The 20,411-nt window shown below is 47.6% G+C and overlaps 1 protein-coding gene across 6 annotated transcripts in view; it reads left to right on the top strand.

Moving 5' to 3' along the window:
* Positions 1 to 20,411, top strand: part of SAMHD1 (SAM and HD domain containing deoxynucleoside triphosphate triphosphohydrolase 1) — a 74,578-nt gene that overhangs the window by 52,365 nt on the left and 1,802 nt on the right. For 5 of the 6 annotated variants that reach the window (XM_037915435.2, XM_043526758.1, XM_043526759.1 and 2 more), the window contains 2 exons: positions 8,300 to 8,404; positions 8,755 to 8,892. In XM_037915435.2, the coding sequence (XP_037771363.1) occupies positions 8,300 to 8,404; positions 8,755 to 8,892 (243 nt within the window). The remainder of the gene's footprint in view (positions 1 to 8,299; positions 8,405 to 8,754; positions 8,893 to 20,411) is intronic. The other variant, XM_037915436.2, reaches the window with a different exon arrangement.

The following is a 20,411-nucleotide window of genomic DNA, read 5'->3' as shown; positions in this document are numbered from 1 at the left end:
CTGCCAGTTTTCTGCAGACTGCTAGCAAGTATTGAGTGACCACAACTTAAAAACCACTGCAGTAGACTTTTTTGTGAAATATAATAGTTTCTGTAGTGTCCTTCACAAAAACTGAATTTCAAAAGTCATAATGGATTTAAGTTATACAGTTAGAAATTATGGGTATGATAAATTCACCTCTTCTGGACCTGGCAGAAAACAGTACCTGCTGCTTTCACCTATCAGTTGGTGTATGTGGATTTGGATTGTCAGTCTTGTTTCCTAGGAATAGTTGGTGCTAACACAATGCTTCACTCAGGACAAGTTTGTTTCCCCCAGTAGGGGAGGGAGACCAAAACACAGAAGGCAGTTTGACTGCCTTACAAATCTAACTTAACAGCTCAAAGTCTTTCTAAACTAATATTGCTGAAAAAGATAATGAGAAAATGCCATTCAGTCCCAGCAGTGGGGCTGCTGGTGTGTTCTCTAAAGTATGTTAAAGATGACCTCTAAAGTTTTTTTTTGCATTTATTCCATTTTTCATCTAATGAGGCTTGTGGTCCATGAAGGTTCACCTCTCTTTTCCTTAGTTCTGGCAAAACCCCTGTTATCAAAAAGAAAAAACTAAAAATAATGGCTATGAGACTTCTCCTCACATGAAAACCCAAGGGAGAGGGATATAGGCTCCTCCCCCTACTGACATCACAGCTCTTGGCATGCTCTCTGAGCCAGCTCTACCACTTTTATAAATTGCTACCTTTTGACCATAGTGGTTACATTGCTGTCTCACAGCACAGCGTGGGATGAGAAAACCCTCTGACTTGGAATAGTCGGTGATTAACACGTTCCATTGGTTTGCAGTGTGGACTGTTTCACAGAAAACAAAATTACGGGAGCTGCTGAGCACACAGGAATGTATCCAAAAGACAATCTTCAAGGAGGAATAAAAGAAGGAATTTTAAAAATAAAATATAATAATAATACATATTTAACCATATAAATGATTACTCAATTTAGTATTTAATTGTAGTTGACTGTTTATGCTAGTGATGAAATACATACACCATATATACTTAGAGAAATACAATTAGGAGGACTTGAAGACAGACTTGCTAATCATTAAATGTAAAAACCTTTGCAGGTCACTTTTAAGGGCTTGTCTTCTCTACTGGGTAAGTTGACCTAAGTTACGCTACTCCAGCTACTTGAATAACGTAGCTGGAGTCACCGTAGCTTAGGTCGACACAACCCAGTGTCTTCACTGCACTACGTTAATGGGAGACGCTCTCCAGTGGACTTACCTTACTCTTCTCAGGGAGCTGGAGTCGACCAGAGAGCGCTCTGCTATCAATTTAGCAGGTCTTCACTAGACCAGCTAAATCGACACCCGCTGCATCGATTGCAGCAGCGTGGATAGTGAAGACAAGCCCTAAGTATTGAGAATCAGCCTGCTCTGACAGCAATCTCATTATTACTCGTGTGCTTGTGATACATTAAGGCCCACATGGTGGAAGACTTGCACTTGGGAAGGGGGTTGTGACCTTGAAAATGGATAGCTACCTAAGACCAGCATAAAGAAAACATAACGGAAGTATTACATCTGCAAGTAGAAAGAGACTGAAGCATTCCTTCTCCCTTGGGTTGTGCAATGTCCAGCTACACCTTTGTGACTGGAATATGTCTTCCTATAAGCCATTATTCCTGCAGATAGGCAGTGTGACCTTGGTCAAGACCCTTTCAGAGCAGTTCTACTTGAAAAAGTTAACTTTGCTTAAAAAAAAATCATTAGGGTTTAACATTTGTTTTTCCATTTACTGCATCTGCACTTAATGTGTCATGTAATGGCCAGTCCTGCAGCCAGAGGTCTTCCTGGTCTATGCATTCCCACCAGTACTAAAGGTTCTTCCAGTCAGTTGCTGCCCTCAGGCACACTGATGTAATCCCATTGTCCTCAAACTATGCCTTCATTTACATCTGAGTCAATGGAAAAAGGGAAATGCTTCTCTGCAAGTGTTTCACTGCTGAAATTGATTTGATCTCTCCTCTCGCCTTCTGTGCCTCATTCCTCTCCACCCTAAAAATTCTGTTTTCTTAATTCAGATATTCTGGAAAACAAATAGAAAAATTATATGTATTGGGTGGAGGCAGCACTGGTGTGTTAAAATTTGTCTTGGTTCAACTGCCAAAAATATTCTAGTGGCAGCACTGTCAAGTTACCGAGGCAAAATTAAAATTTAAGGGCTACCGCTACATATAGACAGATCTGAAGCATATCTGAAAGGTAATCTGTAAATCACTTTAGATTTCCCTCAACTCTGTTTGCTGGACGCCTCTCTGTCTGATTGTAGGTCACTTTTAAGGTGATACTTTACAACTTTCTTGAAGCTCATCACATCAGTGAAACTAATTTCATGAAACAATTGAGACAAATTTTAGTTTTTTCATAAAGATTAACTATTTTAGTTAGTGCCAAATATTTTAGAATAATCCTTGCTATTTTCTAACTACTAATAATTATAGTGTCTCTTTTGTTAGAATCTTAGTAATCTCAAGTCTAAAAAACTCCCCAAAAATATGTATTCTTCTGTGAGTGCTTGCTCGTATCGATTCCATTCTAGGTGTCCATGTGCACGGTCGTTGGAGATTTTTGCTTTAGCAGCGTCCGTATGGTCGGCTCTGGCACCCCCTTGAGTGCCGCGTTCATGCATTGGTCTATCAGGCGCCGCCAGCCCTACGCCCTCTCAGTTCCTTCTTGCCACCCACTATGGTTAGTCGGAGTGCATTTCCTTGCATAGCAAGGGCTAGTGGTTTCATCTCTTCTGACTTTGAGCTGTAGGATCTTGTAAATAGTTTGCTTATAGTAGTTACTGATAAGTAGCTGTTAAGTGTAGTTAGAAGTTAAGAGTCCAGCAGGGACTTCGCCTCCGGCGGGGCATGCCCCAGTCTCCAGAGCTTAAGCCCTGCGTGGACTGTAACAGGCCTATCCCTGTAAGTGACCCCCACAGAAGCTGCTTCAAGTGCTTGGTGGAATCACATTTGAAGGACAGGTGTCGCTTTCGTAAAAAATTTTCTACCCAGGACTCAGCGCGGGATATTCATTTGTGGGCTCTCCTCATGGAGGCTGCTCTCCACCTGGCTTCTGAGCCTTCCTCAGACTCACCTAATACCTCGGCCTCAGTGCGCAGCGCACCCCTGGAACCGGGCTCTGCCTGGCGCCAGTTCCTGGTTCTGGTGCCCAAAAAGAAAAAAAGAAGCATGGCTCCCTGTCACTGGGCAAGAAGGGCCGTGGGACATCGGGCAAAGGACCCAGTTCTGGCCACCCGCCTACTCTGGAGGCACGTGTACATGCCTCCCCCGTCGGCGCCCTTAGCCCCTTAAAGGATGTACCACCAACTCCTGGGAGCAGTAGGGGACCCAAACTCCTGACAGCATCGATGCATTCCCAAGCTCCCCCAGCACCAAGAGAGCAGAGGCCTCCGCCCGTGCCGCTGGCACCACACGTGCCGCAGGAAACAGCAAAGGCTCCCTATGAGGACAAGCCAGCGGCTAAGACCCCTCAAGGGGCAGTGGAGCGCCGCCAATCCCCCGAGGCAAGGCAACGCTCTCCTACTCTTGTCGCAGATCTCCAGAGTCGCAGCCCAGATCCTCCAGGGCTCTCCCTCAGTCTCCGCAATTGCGCTCTCCACCGTCTCAATGCAGATTTTGACTAAGGGGAGGCGCCAGTCCCCATACTATTGGCACCATTCGGCCTCCCGCTGATTGTCCTCTTGGTGCAGGTCTTGGTTGCCTGCCCTGTGGGAGTGCTCCCTGTCACGACACCAGTACCCTCGATACCGGCACTGATCCTCTCACTCCGGGCACCGGTCTCCGGGGCAACAGTCAGCAGGCAGACACAGGCGTCGACGGCCCCACCATGGTCACAGGAAGGGGATTCCTCCGGCACGGAAGAGCAGTTCAGCGCCTCGCCCAGACTCCACCGGCGCAATTGGGCACGAGAGGCCACGCCGTCATCGGTGCCCCATGGCAGCACAGCCAGTGGCCAGTGCAGTGGCCTTACTGGAGCACGTGGGGTGTGCCAGTTGTGACGATGCCCCCTTCGCACCACTCACCTTGCAGCAACATTTGCAGCACCGACCAGTGTATGACGGGCTCCTCAAAATTGCCACGGCCTCTGGCAAACCCTGTCTTCCATCCTTCCCACCTCCAAAAGGGCTGAAAAGAAGTACTTTGTCCCAGCCAAAGGGTTTGAGTATCTTTATACCCACCCACCTCCGGGCTCGCTGGTTGTCTCTGCGGCCAACAAAAAAGATAAGCAGGGGCACACTAGCTTAACTCCCAGAAGTAGAGGCCAAAAGACTGGACCTTTTTGGGAGAAAAATTTATTCCACTGCCAGCCTGCAATTCCGGGTGGCAAACCATCAGGCCCTCTTGGGCAGATACCGTTTTAACTTATGGGACTCCCTCTGTAAGCTCAAGGAGTCAGTCCCTCCTGCAGGGTTTGGCCCAAGAATCAGCACCCTGGTAGAGGAGGGCACTGCAGCGACTATGTGCTCCCTCCAAATGGTGTGGGACACAGTGGACTCAGCAGCAAGGGTGGTTGCGGCGGCAGTGGTTATGAGGCGCAGCTCCTGGCTTCAAACCGCCGGTGTTTCCCTAGAGATGCAGCCCTCGATTTAGATCCTCCCGTTCCATGGGAATGGTCTCTTCTCCGAACAGACGGATGTGAGGCTGCATGGGTTAAAGGACACTCGGGCCATCCTTCGCTTTCTGGTCATGCGTACGCTGCAGTCTTCACAGAAGCAGTTCCAGCCACCCCCGCCACCAAGGCCTTGGCAGCCTCGATGAGTCTGCAAGGAGAAGGGATAGACACACAAGTTTTAGTCCTCACCACCCTTCCTCCTCCTCCCACGCAGCCTGGCCCGGCAAAGCAGCCCGTGGGGCCAGAAGCATTTGTTTTGAAGGTGCGCTCGAGAGTGATGCCCAAGTCAATTTCCCAGATCCACCTCGTTCTTTCCTCAGCCATCTTCGTCCCTACTGTTCAGCCTGGTCGCGAGTCACCTCGGACCTCAGGGTGCTGGACATGGTATCTCGGGGCTATATCCTGCAATTTTCGGCCATCCCTCCCTCCCACCCCCAGTCTTTCCCCATCCCTCTTCAGGGACCCTTCTCACGAGCAGCTCCTTACTCAAGAGGTTGAGAACATCCTGCGCCTGAGGGTGGTGGAGGAGGTCCCTCGGGACACGAAAGGAAAAGGGTTCTACTCCCACTACTTCCTAATCTTGAAGGCAAAAGGGGGCCTCAGACCCATCCTGGACCTGCGTCGCCTCAACAAGTCTCTCAAAAAGCTGAAGTTTCGCATGGTGTCCCTGACCTCCATCATCCCCTCCGTGGATCTGGGAGACTAGTACACTGCCCTCAATTTAAAGGACGCTTATTTCCATATTCCCAGGTCACAGGCGCTTCCTCAGTTTCATAGTGGGCAGATGCCATTTTCAGTTCACAGTACTAGCCTTTGGCCTCTGATCGGCCCCAGGGTTGTTCACAAAATGTGTGGCGCCGTGGCTGCTTACCTGAGACATCGAGGGGTCCAGGTCTTCCCGTATCATGACGACTGGTTCGTCAAGGACCCATCTCAGGAGCAAGTGCAGAGGAGCCTTAATCTGGTGCGTTCCACCTGCCGCAACCTGGGCCTGTTAATAGGCGAGAAAAAATCCACTTTAACGCCCGTCCAGCGAATAGAGTTCATTGGGGTGGTTCTCAATTCCATGCGAGCCAGCACCTTCCTTCCAGGAGCTCGTTTTCAGGCCATGTCGGATGGACCTGATCTCCCATGTAAAGAACCACCTGCTCACCACAGTTCACACCTGCCTGTGGCTGTTGGGCCATGTGGCCGCATGTACGTACATAGTCGATTTCATCTTCGGCCCCTGCAAACGTGGCTGGCATCAGTCTACATTCCCAACAGGCACGACCTCAACCGGATAGTCTGGGTGCTGGACCACATCAGGTCATCCCCTGAATTGGTGGTTGGACCTCAGGTAAGCGTTGGAGGGAGTCCCCTTCGCAACCCCGTTCCCGTTGCTGACCCTGGTCTCCGATGCTTCGGACCAGGGCTGGGGAGCCCACCTGGGCGAGCTGAGCTCCCAGGGCCACTGGTTGTGGGATGATCTAGCCTTCCATATCAACATTAGGGAGCTCAGAGCGGTTCGCCTGGCCTGCCAGGCTTTCTTGCCCCACCTGAGGAACAAGGTGGTGCAGGTCCTGACAGACAATACCGCTGTGATCTATTACATCAACAGGCAGGGCAGTGCCAGGTCTTCGGCCCTTTGTCCAGAAGCTCTCTGCCCTTTGGACTTTTGTGTGTGGCATGCCATTCATCTGGTATCCACGCACCGGCCTGGAACCAGGAATGTCCTGGTGGATCATCTCAGCAGGACTTTCTCATCTTGCCACAAGTGGTCGTTCCATCCGGAGATGGTCAGCATAAACTTCTAGAGGTTGGGGACTCCCCAGGTGGACCTATTTAAATCCAGGCAGAACAGAAAATGCCACGTGTTCTGTTTGATCCGGGGAATGGACAGGGGCTCCCTTTCAGATGCCTTTCTCATCCCATGGTTGGGGGCGCTGATGTATGCCTTCCCGCCAGTGCCGTTGATTCCTTGTGAAGATCAAGCAAGACAGGGTGAGAATTATCCTAATAGCCCCTGCGTGGCCTCACGAGCACTGGTTCGGCATGTTGCTGAGCCTTTCGGTAGCTGCCCCGCTGCAGCTGCCCCTCTGGCTGGATCTGCTGTCCCCCAGAACCACAGCAGCCTTTTGCATCCTAACCTGGAGGTGCTGCACTTGACGGCTTGGCTGCTGCATCGCTAAGCATGGATGAATGGCCATGCTTGGCCCGTGTCCAGGAGGTCTTGCTGGGTAGCAGGAAACCCTCCACCAGAGCGACTTATCTGGCCAAATGGAAAAGACTCACGTGCTGGGCCTCAGAATGGCATAGCCGGGCCAAGCAGGCCCCGAGGCAGGAGATACTGGATTATCTGCTGCACCTCAAACTCCAAGGTTTGTCCCGGTTATCGATCAAGGTCCACCTGGCCACTATCTTGGCTTCCATCCTCTATTCCAAGGCAGGTCAATCTTCGCTCACAACGTGACGGCGTGGTTTTTGAAAGATCTGGAGTGTCTCTACCTGCACGTCTGGGATCCCGTTCCCCACCCAGGACCCAAATCTCATGCTGTCGAGGCTCATGGGGTCTCTCTTTCAGCCTCTGGCTTCCTGCTCTCTCCTGCTTCTGTGGTGGAAGGTCTTGTTCCTGGTCACGATAACGTCGGCCTGCAGGGTGTCCGAGATCAGGGTGCTTACTTTGGAGCCGCCCTATATAGCCTTCTACAAGGACAAGGTCCAGCTGTGACTGCACCCAGCGTTTCTGCCCAAGGTCGTTTCCCAGTTTCATACTGGCCAGGACATATACTTCCCCATCTTCTTTCCAAAGCCTCATACATCAGATGAGGAGCGCAGGCTACACACCCTGGATGTCAGGAGGGCGCTGGCCTTCCACATAGACAGGACAAAGCCGTTCCGTAAGTCGACACAGCTGTTCGTTGCGGTGGCAGACAGAATGAAGGGTCGCCCAGTGTCTGCTCAGAGGATTTTGTCCTGGATCACTGCCTGCCTCCGCTACTGTTATGAGCTGGCGAAAGTGCCTGTGATCGTGGCACCACACTCGACTAGGGCACAAGCGTCATCAGTGGCCTTCGTGGCGCAGGTACCAATCCAAGAGATCTGTAGAGCCACTACCTGGTCGTCTGTCCACGTGTTCGCATCTCATCATGGCTTACCCAGCAAGCTCGAGACAGCGCTGGCTTTGGCAGAGCAGTGCTGCAGCCTGCAAGACGGTGAACTCCGAGCCCACTTCCCTTGATACTGCTTGTGAGTCACTTAGAATGGAATCGACATGAGCAAGCACTTGAAGAAGAAGAAGAAGCGGTTACCCACCTCTTTTGTAACTGTTGCTCTTTGAGCTGTGTTGCTCATGTCCATTCCATTATCCGCCCTCCTGCCCCTCTGTCAGAGTTGCTGGCAAGGAGGATCTGAGAGGGCGTAAGGCCGGCGGCTCCTGATATACCGACGCAGGAGCGCAGCACTCAAGGGGGCACCACGGCTGGCGCTATGGATACCGCTACAGCAAAAGTCTTGGACCGCGCATCGGGGTGCACGCACGCCTAGAATGGAATGGAGCAACGTCTCGAAGATCAACAGTTATGTAAAAGGTGGGTAACCGTGTTTTTTATCTGTATCCATTTCTGAATTGTCTCCATCAAGGTTATCAATATGGACTATGGAATGAAAGAACAGAACCCTATTGATAAAGTTCGCTTCTATTGCAAGTCTGATCCGAGCCAGGCGGTCAAGATTTCGAAAGAACAGGTAGCTATCACTTTGCCAAAGGCCCTTATCAAACATGCCCGGCCTGCTTCTGAAGGAAATTTTCATATAACAGGTTGTGGAAATACTTCTGTGCAATAATGTGGTGGTGGGGTGCAGTTTTACCACAATCTGGAATCTTAGTATTTAACACAGTCCATCCAAAATCCATTCCTCATTATCTTCAGATTGACTAATTTTTCCAGTCAAACTCCCTAACTTTGTGGTACACATTATGCTTTATAATGAGAACTTACATTTTTCTACCTACATTTGGAAACATTTTGAAGTTCATTGATCAGTTGGCTCTGGATTCCAAGAAACAGTATAATTTCTTTTCCTCTATTCAAAAGGTGTCAAGGCTTCTGCCAGAGACATTTGCAGAGCAGCTGATCCGGGTTTATTGCAAGAAAAAGGATGAGAAGAGTTTAGATGCTGCAACAAAGTGTTTTATTCAGTGGTGTATGAACATGGATTTTACTAAACCACAGGTAACGTACTACTTTATAAATACCCCTACACGCAGATTCATCCATTCCCAGGCCAAAAGGGACCATTGTGATAATCTAGTCAGACCTCCTGTACAACACAGGCCAGAGAGCTTGCCCAAAATAATCCCTACTCCTGGAGCATCTCACCTTGGCACATGGACTTGGGACCTTCAAAATCTGGGCATTGTTAGGGATTTTTACCTGTAAGGCCTTGTCTACACAGGAATGCTGAATGTTCTAACCAAAGCAGTGAACTTAAACCAATGCAAACCCATGTGGACACTCTTATTTCTGTTTAAGGGTAGCTTTTATCAGGTTAACATAAACTGCTTGGGAACAGGTGTAAATTGAACTGAAGTGAGACACTTTTATCCTGAAATAAGAGCATCCACCCAAGGGTTTACATCGGTTTCGTTAACTGGTGCAAGATTTGTTTGTAGACCAGCCCTAAACCACCATTGTGGGGCTCAATGGCATCTCTTTAAGGAATCATTCAGACCAGTTCCCAGGCCTGTAAAGCTTCCTGTTTCCCCAGGAGAATTTAATTTGTTTTTTCTGTTGATCTTTTATGGGCTCCTGTTGGGAGCCCCAATCTCCTGGGGAAACAAGGCGACTTGAACAGGAAGAGGGTAGAGACTGCCCAAACATTCCTGGTTTCGAAGGTCCCTGCTGCTGTGTGTGGGTAGAGCCTGTTGCCCCTGCTGCTTGTCAGACTCCAGAGCATAGATACCACAGGACATGATGGGGATGGAGCACACTGTAGGCCCTTTATGCAGTTGTGGCTTTTGCAATAGGGGCAGGGCCAGAGCCACCTCTGTGGTCCCAGCTCTTGGGGATGTTGAGTCAGTGGGTCAAAAACAGTCTCTGAGAGAGACAGAATCTGATCCTGAAGGAAATAGGAACCTCGGTCTCCTGCCGGGGTGGCACCTGTAATATCAATAGAGCTAACTTGGCATTTCTGAGACAGCATCCCCTCCCCTGTGCTGCCCCTTGCCTCCTCTATCATTTCTCCCAGTAAACTTGTTTTTCAGCTGATAAAATTATTTATGTCCATCACTGTAGCAGAGCAGTTAATATGATGGAAACAAATGACATTTTTGCCATTATAAATAAAATGAGAATGTAAATTAGGTATTTCACATGTATTAAATATGCAAATCATAGCATTGCATAAGGTGCACTGAACCTCTAGTTTTCTGGACAATAAGCCTTAGTAGGTGTGACTTGTCCATCAAGTTGGGTACGGACAGTGTGATAAGGTGTCTTTTTCCAGCAATTAAAGGTTTTCTCTTAGCAGTTGGTTTTGAATGCTGCTAATTAATCTGTATCTCGTATTAAGCTGTCCCTCTTTCTGTATCTGCTCTTTCAGGTCTAGATGTTTTCTCAAATACCTTTCCCTGCATGAAATGTAGTCTGGAGGAGCTCTGAGAGAAATGTACTCTCATCACAAATTAGTTTCATGTCCTTTAAGAAAAAATGTAGAGCTTTAAATTCCTTCAGTGTGACAAAGCATAATACCTTGTATTGAGCATTTCTAAAACCAGTGTGTTAGGCCTCAGGGCTTGTTTTCCAGGGGTGCTGAGCACCCACAGCTAATCTTGGGGGTCGCTCAGTACCTCCAGAAATCCAGCTACTGGAATATGGTTTCCACAGGCATGATCTTGGGCATGTGAGTCCCCTTAGGGCTCATCCTTTTATAACAGTTTTGGGTTCTGAGAGCAAATCAGAGTTAATTTCTACAATGTGCTTTGCACGTGAGATTGGTAAAAAGCTTTCCCTGCTTCTAACAATATCAGTTTTATCATGCAGCCAGCTTTACAACCACCACACCAGTTCATTGCACCATAGTAATGTGTCTTAACAGGTGAAACGTGGCCAAGTCTGTAAAACTGAATGTGGGTAATCCATGCCACAGGTATGCTGCACGTGCTCAGCACTTTGTTGTGGCAGTATTGGACAGTTGAATTTGAGATGGTGTTAGCCGATGGCCAGGGATGTTTGGTGAGGTGCCAGCTATGCCCGTTTATACCATCCGTGACTTTAACCGCTAGGACGCACTGTCCCTTCGCGGCGGGCAGCCCGGGCTAGGCTGACGGATGCCCCAAGGTCCTAACCACCCGTGACTTTAACTGCTAGAGCTCAGAGCTCCTTCGCAGCGGGCAGTCAACACTGACTGACAGGTGCCCCAATGGCAGCACTAAGAGCCTCTCCACACCCGTGACTTTAACTGCTAGAGCTCAGAGCTCCTTCGCAGCGGGCAGCCAGGATTGACTGACAGGTGCCCCAAGAGTTTGCCCCGTGGAGGCGGCACAACTCAACGCTAGGCTCTTAGTACTCTCACCTAATGGCCAGGCTTTATAGCCAAAACGGCTGAGGTTCTTTAATTGTGTTGGCTGCTTTACAGTAAACCAGAGAAACAAGTCAGGCTTATGCACAATGGTTACCAAAATTTATTAAACTAGATTCTAATCATGTGGTTACAAAATTGCTAGTGCCTACTTATTTAAATGTAGAGATGTTACACACACAAACAAGTTACAAAACTGAAGCCACAATCCCAAAGAAAAGAAAACAAAGTATAGAGCTCTATTTCAAAATATGTGTACACTAAAGATAGGAGATCAGGTGTGGGTGCTTCTTACCCTCCTTGCATCTCTCGATTCCAGCGGTGCCAAGCCAGGATCGGTCACTCAATTCCGCGGAAAGACGAATAAGGGACAAGGCTTAGGGACCCTCTTAGCTGCAGAAGCCTTGGGAGGCTGTCACTTATCTGACCAGCAGATAGATAGTGAAAAGCACTCAAAAATCATGGTGCTGTAGGTCCCATACTTATACCTCTGTACTCCTTTATTCTCTTTCTCCTTTCTTATGCCAAATTGGGGCTGGTCTGTCTGGGCGACGCCAGCTCTCGCAAGAGTAGTTCACACTTGCAAGGGAGAAACAATAAGTTTCGACTACTGGACACTTCTTTTATCAGGGTAAATATTTTCCCACCTAGGATGTTGGGGTGTGTGCATCACGCTATTTAGTAGGGGCTAAGAGCCATGTCTGTCACAGCTTCTCTGTCTGCTGTGAGCCTAATCGTTGTATATGTTCCCAGAGGCACATTGTCACAGCACACCTGTGCTTCTCACAGCTTCAAAGGCTGTGCTGGAATTTATGTTGAGTGCCCTGTTATTTTGGTTCCCGTGTGTTTCCAGCAATGCTGGTCTGAGGAGGGGGGGGGCTGGCTGTCTGGCTACATTCCACCCCCTGATGCACCACACTACATCCCAGATTGCAAGGTGGCGGTGATGCCAGCACCTCTTGCCCTCCTTGGGGAAATCTAGAAATACCCAACAACCAAATTAGAGGATGAGGGTTCGCGGAATTGGTTAGGATCCCTTTTTAGCTCTAGGTATCTGATTTGTGTGGAGGAAAGAGCAGTTTGAATCAAACGCTTCATAATACATAAAGTTACACAAAAAACAATTACAATAATTAAAATGGTTAAAACAGTATTTACAACTGAATGTAAAAACGGGGAGAGGGAAAATCCCAAGTGTTGAGCTAACCATTGCATCCATGAGGTTTGTCCATTCTCAGCCACTGCATGTAAAATTTTAACTGCACCTTTAATAGCAACCACATCTTGCTCTATTTGCCCTGAATGATTTACATAAAAACAACAAGATTGGTTGATGACAGCACACACTCCTCCTTGCTGGGCTAGGGTAGCGTCTAGTGCTATTCTGTTCTGCAGAGCATATCGGGCCACAGACTGAAGTTGTTCATTTAAAAGCCCTAATGCATCAGCAGTATGATTAAGAGCAATTTCCAATTGTCCAGAAACGTTTGCTATTGCCATCTCGAGCTCAGTTATACCTAACCAAGGTATAAGTGCACGTGTAAATCGGTGAAAACCAGAGGGCCGTTCAATCAGGGGGTTGTAGGTGAGCTTTCGTTTGGATCGGTGTATAAAACTTCCCAGATTTGTTATTCTGGGGGCATCAACATGAGGGTGTACTGTTAGTCCCTCGGGTACTGCATGTCCCAGTGAACACCTTCCAGTCCAACCTACAGGCAGATATTTATATGCCTTGTTCCCACAAATAAAGAACAAGCCAGGTTCTTTACTAAGAATAGGTGAATAAGGTCCTCTGTGCCACCTGCCCCCCTCACGTTTAGGTATGGGTTGGTGATATGGAACACAATATCCCATCTTAATGTTAGTACAGAGCAAAACCATTAACAAATCTTCTAAAATTTGGTCTGAGCGAAAAAGTCCATTTTCATTACACTGATCTAATAAGGAGTTAATAGATTTGATTAGCAATGGGTTATAAATGTGTCCGGAACTGGGAATAAAGAACAGTGATTGGTCATACCAATCTCTGCTTTCAGGGTATCTACTCATATTCAGGGGAACAATTGTGGCATTATATATTCTAAAAAGGGGTCTATGTTCAAGTGTGCCGTTGATGGGACCTTTCCAACATTTCAAAGTCCTTTTGTCGTTCATGGGTGGGTAGGTAGTCCAATCCCCACTTCTTTTGTCAAATACAATTGTATGGGCACATTGCTGCTTATCTAGACTACCCATTTGTATGTCACCCTGAGTTTCAAAACAAATAGGGTATACTTCTTTAGATGATCCCGTTACATATTCCACAGGCCGTCCCCAAACAGTGCGATGCCATTGTCCCACCTCCCCCGAGTCAATGCGAGGGTGGTTGGTGTACCATGCTGCTCCCCACTGAAAGATGTCGCTTTTGTTCCACCAATCATTTAGGCTGAGTGGTACAAATTCAATTCCCAGTCCATTGGTTGAATTTAGCAAGGTGCACATCCAGCAATTTGTAGCACCAGCAGCTGAGGCGATGGTTTGGATTGCTCCCCGAAGAGGATGTTCTGGTATTGCCAAGGTAACTGGAGCCAACAGAAGGATCATGAGGGCTTGCAGGAACATATCTCGGGTGGGTCGTGTTCTAGCAAAAAAACTTATTTTAAAACCAAAAGCAAAAATTACACCTGCTATTATAAGTAATGGCAAATATATCAACAGTCCATAGTAGTCTCTAGTGATCAAACAGATCTGCTGCATGGTCCATTTTGCTGACAGGTTAGCTGGCAGGTTGCTCGGAACCATGGGACCATTCCTGCAATAAATCACATGGTCAGCCGGTCTTGGATGCGATCCAAGCCTCTGTAATGGTTATTAGCCTTTTATCAGCATTTAAGGCACTCCATACACCTTTCTCTTTATAGGCGTGCAAAACGCAGGTAAAGGTTCCCAGGGCTGGGTGTTTAATCACAACAGTGTCCCCGGGAGCATACTTGGAACTGTGCAGTGGTGTTCTGGCAGGGGAGATAGCTTTCCCTGTAGGGAAGAATCCCCTGCTGATTGGACTTCCTGTAGGAGTCTGTCTGTTGTTTAATCTCTGCACCACTTCGTCCAGTCTGTCTCCCCATGTGCCATCAGTAGGCTTCAAGTGATTCTTTAGCAACCCATTCCAGCGCTCGACCATGCCATTAGATTGAGGTCGATATGGAAGGTGGAAGGTCCATTGGACTCCATGGTTAAGGGTCCATTCCCTTATAAGTTTATTCTTAAAATGCGAACCATTATCTGATTGGATTTCTTGAGGCATTGGGACAATTGCTGTTAAGCGGTTTAGTCCCATAATTGTGGACAACCCTGTTGCCAATCGGGTTGGATATGCAAAACCAATCCCTGAAACAATTTCTACCCCAGTCAAGATGTATTTCCACCTCTGCCTTGTAGTGGGCAGTGGTCCGACATAATCGACCTGCCAGGTTGCCCATAGTGTTTTTCCATCTCTTAGCCTGGCAAACCTTTGTCCTTCTGCTATATGTTTTCTAGTCTCAGCACAAATAGCACAGGCTTGCACCAGGTCTCTAGCCTGTCTGTGGGTGATAGGCCACCCCCTGATATGTGCTTGCCGCACTAACTCATCACTTCCTGTGTGTCCTAAATTATCATGTAACCATGAATATAAGCGTTCCCATTCTACTTGTGTGGTAAAGAGCTGGGCAGCTGCATCGGCTAAATTGTTTAACTGTGCAGCTGGGGTATTATTCCTCTGATGAGCTGAGACATGTCCTATAGACAGGGGTTGTTGCAGGGCATGCTGATATAACCACTTCCAGTATTCCAGTCCCCATACTGGTTTACCTCCTATTTCCCAGTGGTTATTTTTCCAGTTAGTGATCCACTGAGTGGCACCTGCCCATACCGCATAGGAGTCCGTATATACTGCGGTGGCTCCTGCTTCACAGGCCAGTTTAATTGCAGCCAATTCTGCAAGTTGTGCTGACCCATCAATTTCAGCAGTTAGGGGTGCTGCAGAGGTGTCTGCAGGCACTGCTGCAGCTTTTCCCTTCCATTTTCCTTTAACCAGCCTGGCACTGCCATCAGTGAACCATACTCCCTCAGGCTTAGAAGGATCAAATGGGGCAGCATCCTTAATGGGAGACTGCTGTGGAGGTAGGCGGTATTCATCAGGCATTCCTATTTTCCATAGGGATTCCTGAATCATAGTGGGGTTTTGTGCAGTGTCTGCACTACCTACCCTGTGGTGTATGTAAAGTGCCCATCTCTGGACAGTCATTTTTTGTGCTACACCAGGTGGTAACTCTTTCCCTTCCAATATAGGTTTAATGATTGGAAGAGGAGTGTGAATTGTGATGTCCTTATTCTGAGTTAATTCCTCAGTTTCTCTCAAGGCTGTGTAAGCTGCCAGAAGCACCTTCTCATAAGGCGTGTAGTTAGCCTGTGACCCTTGCCATGACTTGGAACCAAACTGAATTGGTCGTCTGGGAGCAGTGTCACTTTCTTGCCAGAGAGCATAAGACATTCCAGTGGCTCCCACAGTTAGGTACAAATGGAATGGGGCTTCAGGATGTATGGGACCCAGAGCCTGATAGGTGTGTATCTCCCCTATCAGTTGCCTGAGGGCTTCCTCATGGGCAGGAGCCCATTCCCAGGCAGCACTTTTCTTTAACAAATTGTACAATGGTCTGGCTATAATGGCAAAGCCAGGTACATGTTTTCTCCAAAACCCCAGGGTTCCCAAAATCTGTCTCAACTGATCTTTACTTTCAGGGGAGGGTGCCTGATTTAGCTCTTGCACAGTGTCATTAGGCACAGACCTCCTACCTCCCATCCATACAGTACCTAAGAATTTTATCTCTTGGGAGGGACCTTGGCATTTCTCAGCTGGTAACTCTAAATTAAGGGCTTCTAGTGCTTCTTTGATTTGATTCATAGCCTCCTGTACCTCTTCTGAGGTTTTCCCACCTATTAAGATGTCATCAATGTATTGCACAGTTTGTATATTGGGTGGCAGTATAAGGTCATCTAGGACCTTTGCCAGTGCCCCATGGCAAATAGTGGGTGAGTGTTTAAACCCTTGTGGCATTCGGGTAAAAGTGTATTGTACACCTTTCCAAGTAAAAGCAAATCTTTCCTGGTCAGCTGGTTGCAAAGGGACCATGAAGAACATGTCCTTTACATCTAATACTGCTAGCCAGGGTTTATCCCAGGTTTGTATGGTGTTTACAATATCCGTTATGCTAGGGACTGCTGCAGTTAATGGTCCAGTGTTACTGTTTAGCTTCCTATAGTCTATAGTGAGTCTCCATTTGCCATTTGGTTTCTTGATGGGCCACACAGGAGAATTAAAGTGAGAGTGGGTACGAATTAAAATTCCTCGCTGTTCCAAATCTTTGATCAGGTCAGTAACAGGGCTTATGGCCTCAGCTGGGACATTATACTGCTTTATGTTTGTTACTGTTGAGGGCGGGAGAGCAGGCGCGCTGCTAAGTAAGTTTACAGAATAGTGGGGAGGGCTTTCCTCTTCCAGGTGGGTGGCATGAGGAACAGAACTGACTCCAAAAGCCCATCTTTCCCCATTAATCCTTCCCTTCTTTCCTCTTAAAACGTCCATGCCCAGTATGTTGGCATTGCCCAAAATCACCTCATATTTTCGGGGCTGATGGTGGGGTTGCAATGGGATATCCAGTTTTATCTTAACTAATGGGTAAGTTATGGTACTGCCATTTACTCCCGTAACAAGTACCTGCTTTCGGCCAGTAGGTGGCGAGCCCTGAAAACTTTCTCGCTTAATCATGGACATTTGAGCCCCTGTGTCCATTAAGAAAGGAACAATGTGTTTGTCATTTACAGTTACATATATCCGGGGGTCTTTTGCTGTTGTTTTCTCCTCTTTGGATTTAAGCTGGTTTATTGGGAGAGGAGAGTGACCCCCGCAAGCTAGTTTCCCTGTTCTGGTAACTCTTGCAGTTGCTGCAGCAATGGAGTATACAGGGTGTTTGCAGCTGGGGAAGGAGGAGAGAGCTGCAGAGGTGCACTGGGAGTAGCATTAGTTGTCTCCCAGTCAGCTCTTTTAAAGGTGGTGAATAATTTTAGCCGCTCTGTGGGCAGTCCATTTATCACATCTCTGGGATACCCTAAAGCCAGACATTGTCTCCACAACTTGGCTCTAAGCTCCTTTTCCTCCTGGGTTGGCTCTCGCTTGTTTTTATGTCCTTTAGATGGTGCCCCCTTGTTTCCCTGAAGGGAACGCATCTTAGCTTTGCCTGTCAGTGCTCTGATGTCTCCGAATTCTCTAAAGTATGACACCAGAAGGTTTAGCAGTGCCCGAAAGGTACTGTTATGTGCTGCAGCTTCTGATCTAAGGGACAGTGCCACAGCCCTATGGTTACTCGGAGCTCCCTTAAGCAGGGGTCTGAGATCCTCTACATTTACCTGACCCTCCCATGGACTTTCATAGGCTAACTCTTGAGGGTTTTGGCCAAGCATGCTAATGACAGCCACAGTTAATAGAACTGCTTTTACCTCATCTATGTTGGTCCAGTGCATTACTGTGGGTTCATCTCGGTCTGCTGGGTAAATTCCTCTTGCCCATCGACAAGCCAGAGACCAAAGTGTTTTAGGGGTGTTCCCCTCTGAGTGTTCCAGGAATATTCCTGCACCTAAGTTAAGGCGCTCAGTTTCTTGGGCTGTCAGGCGTATATATCCACCCCCAGTGTCCCAGAGGCGGACCAGCCACTCTATTATACCTTCCTCAGGCTTTTTAGCAAAATCTCCCTGGATTGTTTTTAACTCCATGGGAGTATATTGGCGGGTGGTAATTTTGGTAAAGTGTGTTGGAGCTTTACTCCCTTTTCCCTTTTTACCTCCCCTTTTTGTTTTTGAAGAGGTGGATGGATCATTATCATCCCCTTCTTCATCCAGCTCTGCCCCACTCAAATTTCCCTCATGTTCTTCTGATTTGTGATGTGTGATAGCTGGTCTTAATTTTACAGAGGGACCTTCCTCCTCAGAGGAGGGGGACTCATCTGCTGAATCCCAAATGTCTCCATCCCATTCCTCAGGGTCTAGCCAGAGAGCAGTCTCAACTTTAGCCCGGTTGATTCTGCGTGTTTTAGTCTCCAGCTTTTCCCTTCGTTCTATCCCTTCTTTCTCAATTAAGGGAAGTAATCTTTTCTGAAGATGTTCCATATCCCTATTCAGTGTTCTTACTCTGGTATCTAAATTCTGGCATTCCTTGCGCAGTGTGTCCCTTTCCTGTTGTAGCCTATTAAATTCTATTGCCAGACTATGATAATCTTTACAGGTAGCTTGCCAAATGTTAGTAAGCAGCCATATACAAGCACCTTTTCCTTTCCCTTTCTTCATCTTGCAGGCAGTTCTCCAGTTACAGAAATGCTGCCAGATCTCTGCTGGTTTTCCCCAATATTTCTCCAGCAGTTCTTTGCTCCACAGAGGATTTCCCCATCCCTCTTGGGTCAAACTTTTCTCTAGCTCAGGGAATTCTGTGGTGTTTATCATGACTGGTTTCATTGTGTTACTGTAGTGCAGCCTATATCACAATCCTGTTCGTGACGCCAAATCTGTTAGCCGATGGCCAGGGATGTTTGGTGAGGTGCCAGCTATGCCCGTTTATACCATCCGTGACTTTAACCGCTAGGACGCACTGTCCCTTCGCGGCGGGCAGCCCGGGCTAGGCTGACGGATGCCCCAAGGTCCTAACCACCCGTGACTTTAACTGCTAGAGCTCAGAGCTCCTTCGCAGCGGGCAGTCAACACTGACTGACAGGTGCCCCAATGGCAGCACTAAGAGCCTCTCCACACCCGTGACTTTAACTGCTAGAGCTCAGAGCTCCTTCGCAGCGGGCAGCCAGGATTGACTGACAGGTGCCCCAAGAGTTTGCCCCGTGGAGGCGGCACAACTCAACGCTAGGCTCTTAGTACTCTCACCTAATGGCCAGGCTTTATAGCCAAAACGGCTGAGGTTCTTTAATTGTGTTGGCTGCTTTACAGTAAACCAGAGAAACAAGTCAGGCTTATGCACAATGGTTACCAAAATTTATTAAACTAGATTCTAATCATGTGGTTACAAAATTGCTAGTGCCTACTTATTTAAATGTAGAGATGTTACACACACAAACAAGTTACAAAACTGAAGCCACAATCCCAAAGAAAAGAAAACAAAGTATAGAGCTCTATTTCAAAATATGTGTACACTAAAGATAGGAGATCAGGTGTGGGTGCTTCTTACCCTCCTTGCATCTCTCGATTCCAGCGGTGCCAAGCCAGGATCGGTCACTCAATTCCGCGGAAAGACGAATAAGGGACAAGGCTTAGGGACCCTCTTAGCTGCAGAAGCCTTGGGAGGCTGTCACTTATCTGACCAGCAGATAGATAGTGAAAAGCACTCAAAAATCATGGTGCTGTAGGTCCCATACTTATACCTCTGTACTCCTTTATTCTCTTTCTCCTTTCTTATGCCAAATTGGGGCTGGTCTGTCTGGGCGACGCCAGCTCTCGCAAGAGTAGTTCACACTTGCAAGGGAGAAACAATAAGTTTCGACTACTGGACACTTCTTTTATCAGGGTAAATATTTTCCCACCTAGGATGTTGGGGTGTGTGCATCACGCTATTTAGTAGGGGCTAAGAGCCATGTCTGTCACAGCTTCTCTGTCTGCTGTGAGCCTAATCGTTGTATATGTTCCCAGAGGCACATTGTCACAGCACACCTGTGCTTCTCACAGCTTCAAAGGCTGTGCTGGAATTTATGTTGAGTGCCCTGTTATTTTGGTTCCCGTGTGTTTCCAGCAATGCTGGTCTGAGGGGGGGGGGGGCTGGCTGTCTGGCTACAGATGGACAATGGGATGGTTACTGGGCTCACTTTGTGTGATAATACACTAAGTATTTTCTGGCTCACCTATTTCCTGGATTTATTGGTGACTAAGCTTTGGGAACCAGCTGAACGACTCGGGTACGTTTGTACAGAGTTCTCACCTACAAAGTGCTCAGTCATTGATAATGACCCTTTTATGGCTCATTTCTCATCCTTTCTATTCATAAGCCTAAAATTGTGCTTCTTGTTTTGTTCTGTTTGTACAGCACCTAGCACAATGAGGTCCTGGTTTCTGCAGTAAGACAGATAATAAAGTAAGAATGTGCTTGTAAAACTTGGTAACTTTTTCT

Source organism: Chelonia mydas, chromosome 13 (assembly GCF_015237465.2).
Source record: "Chelonia mydas isolate rCheMyd1 chromosome 13, rCheMyd1.pri.v2, whole genome shotgun sequence".
NCBI classification, from domain to species: Eukaryota; Metazoa; Chordata; order Testudines; family Cheloniidae; genus Chelonia; species Chelonia mydas.
The sequence above is the reverse complement of the archived record's forward strand: the minus strand, read 5'-3'. Positions and strand labels throughout refer to the sequence as shown.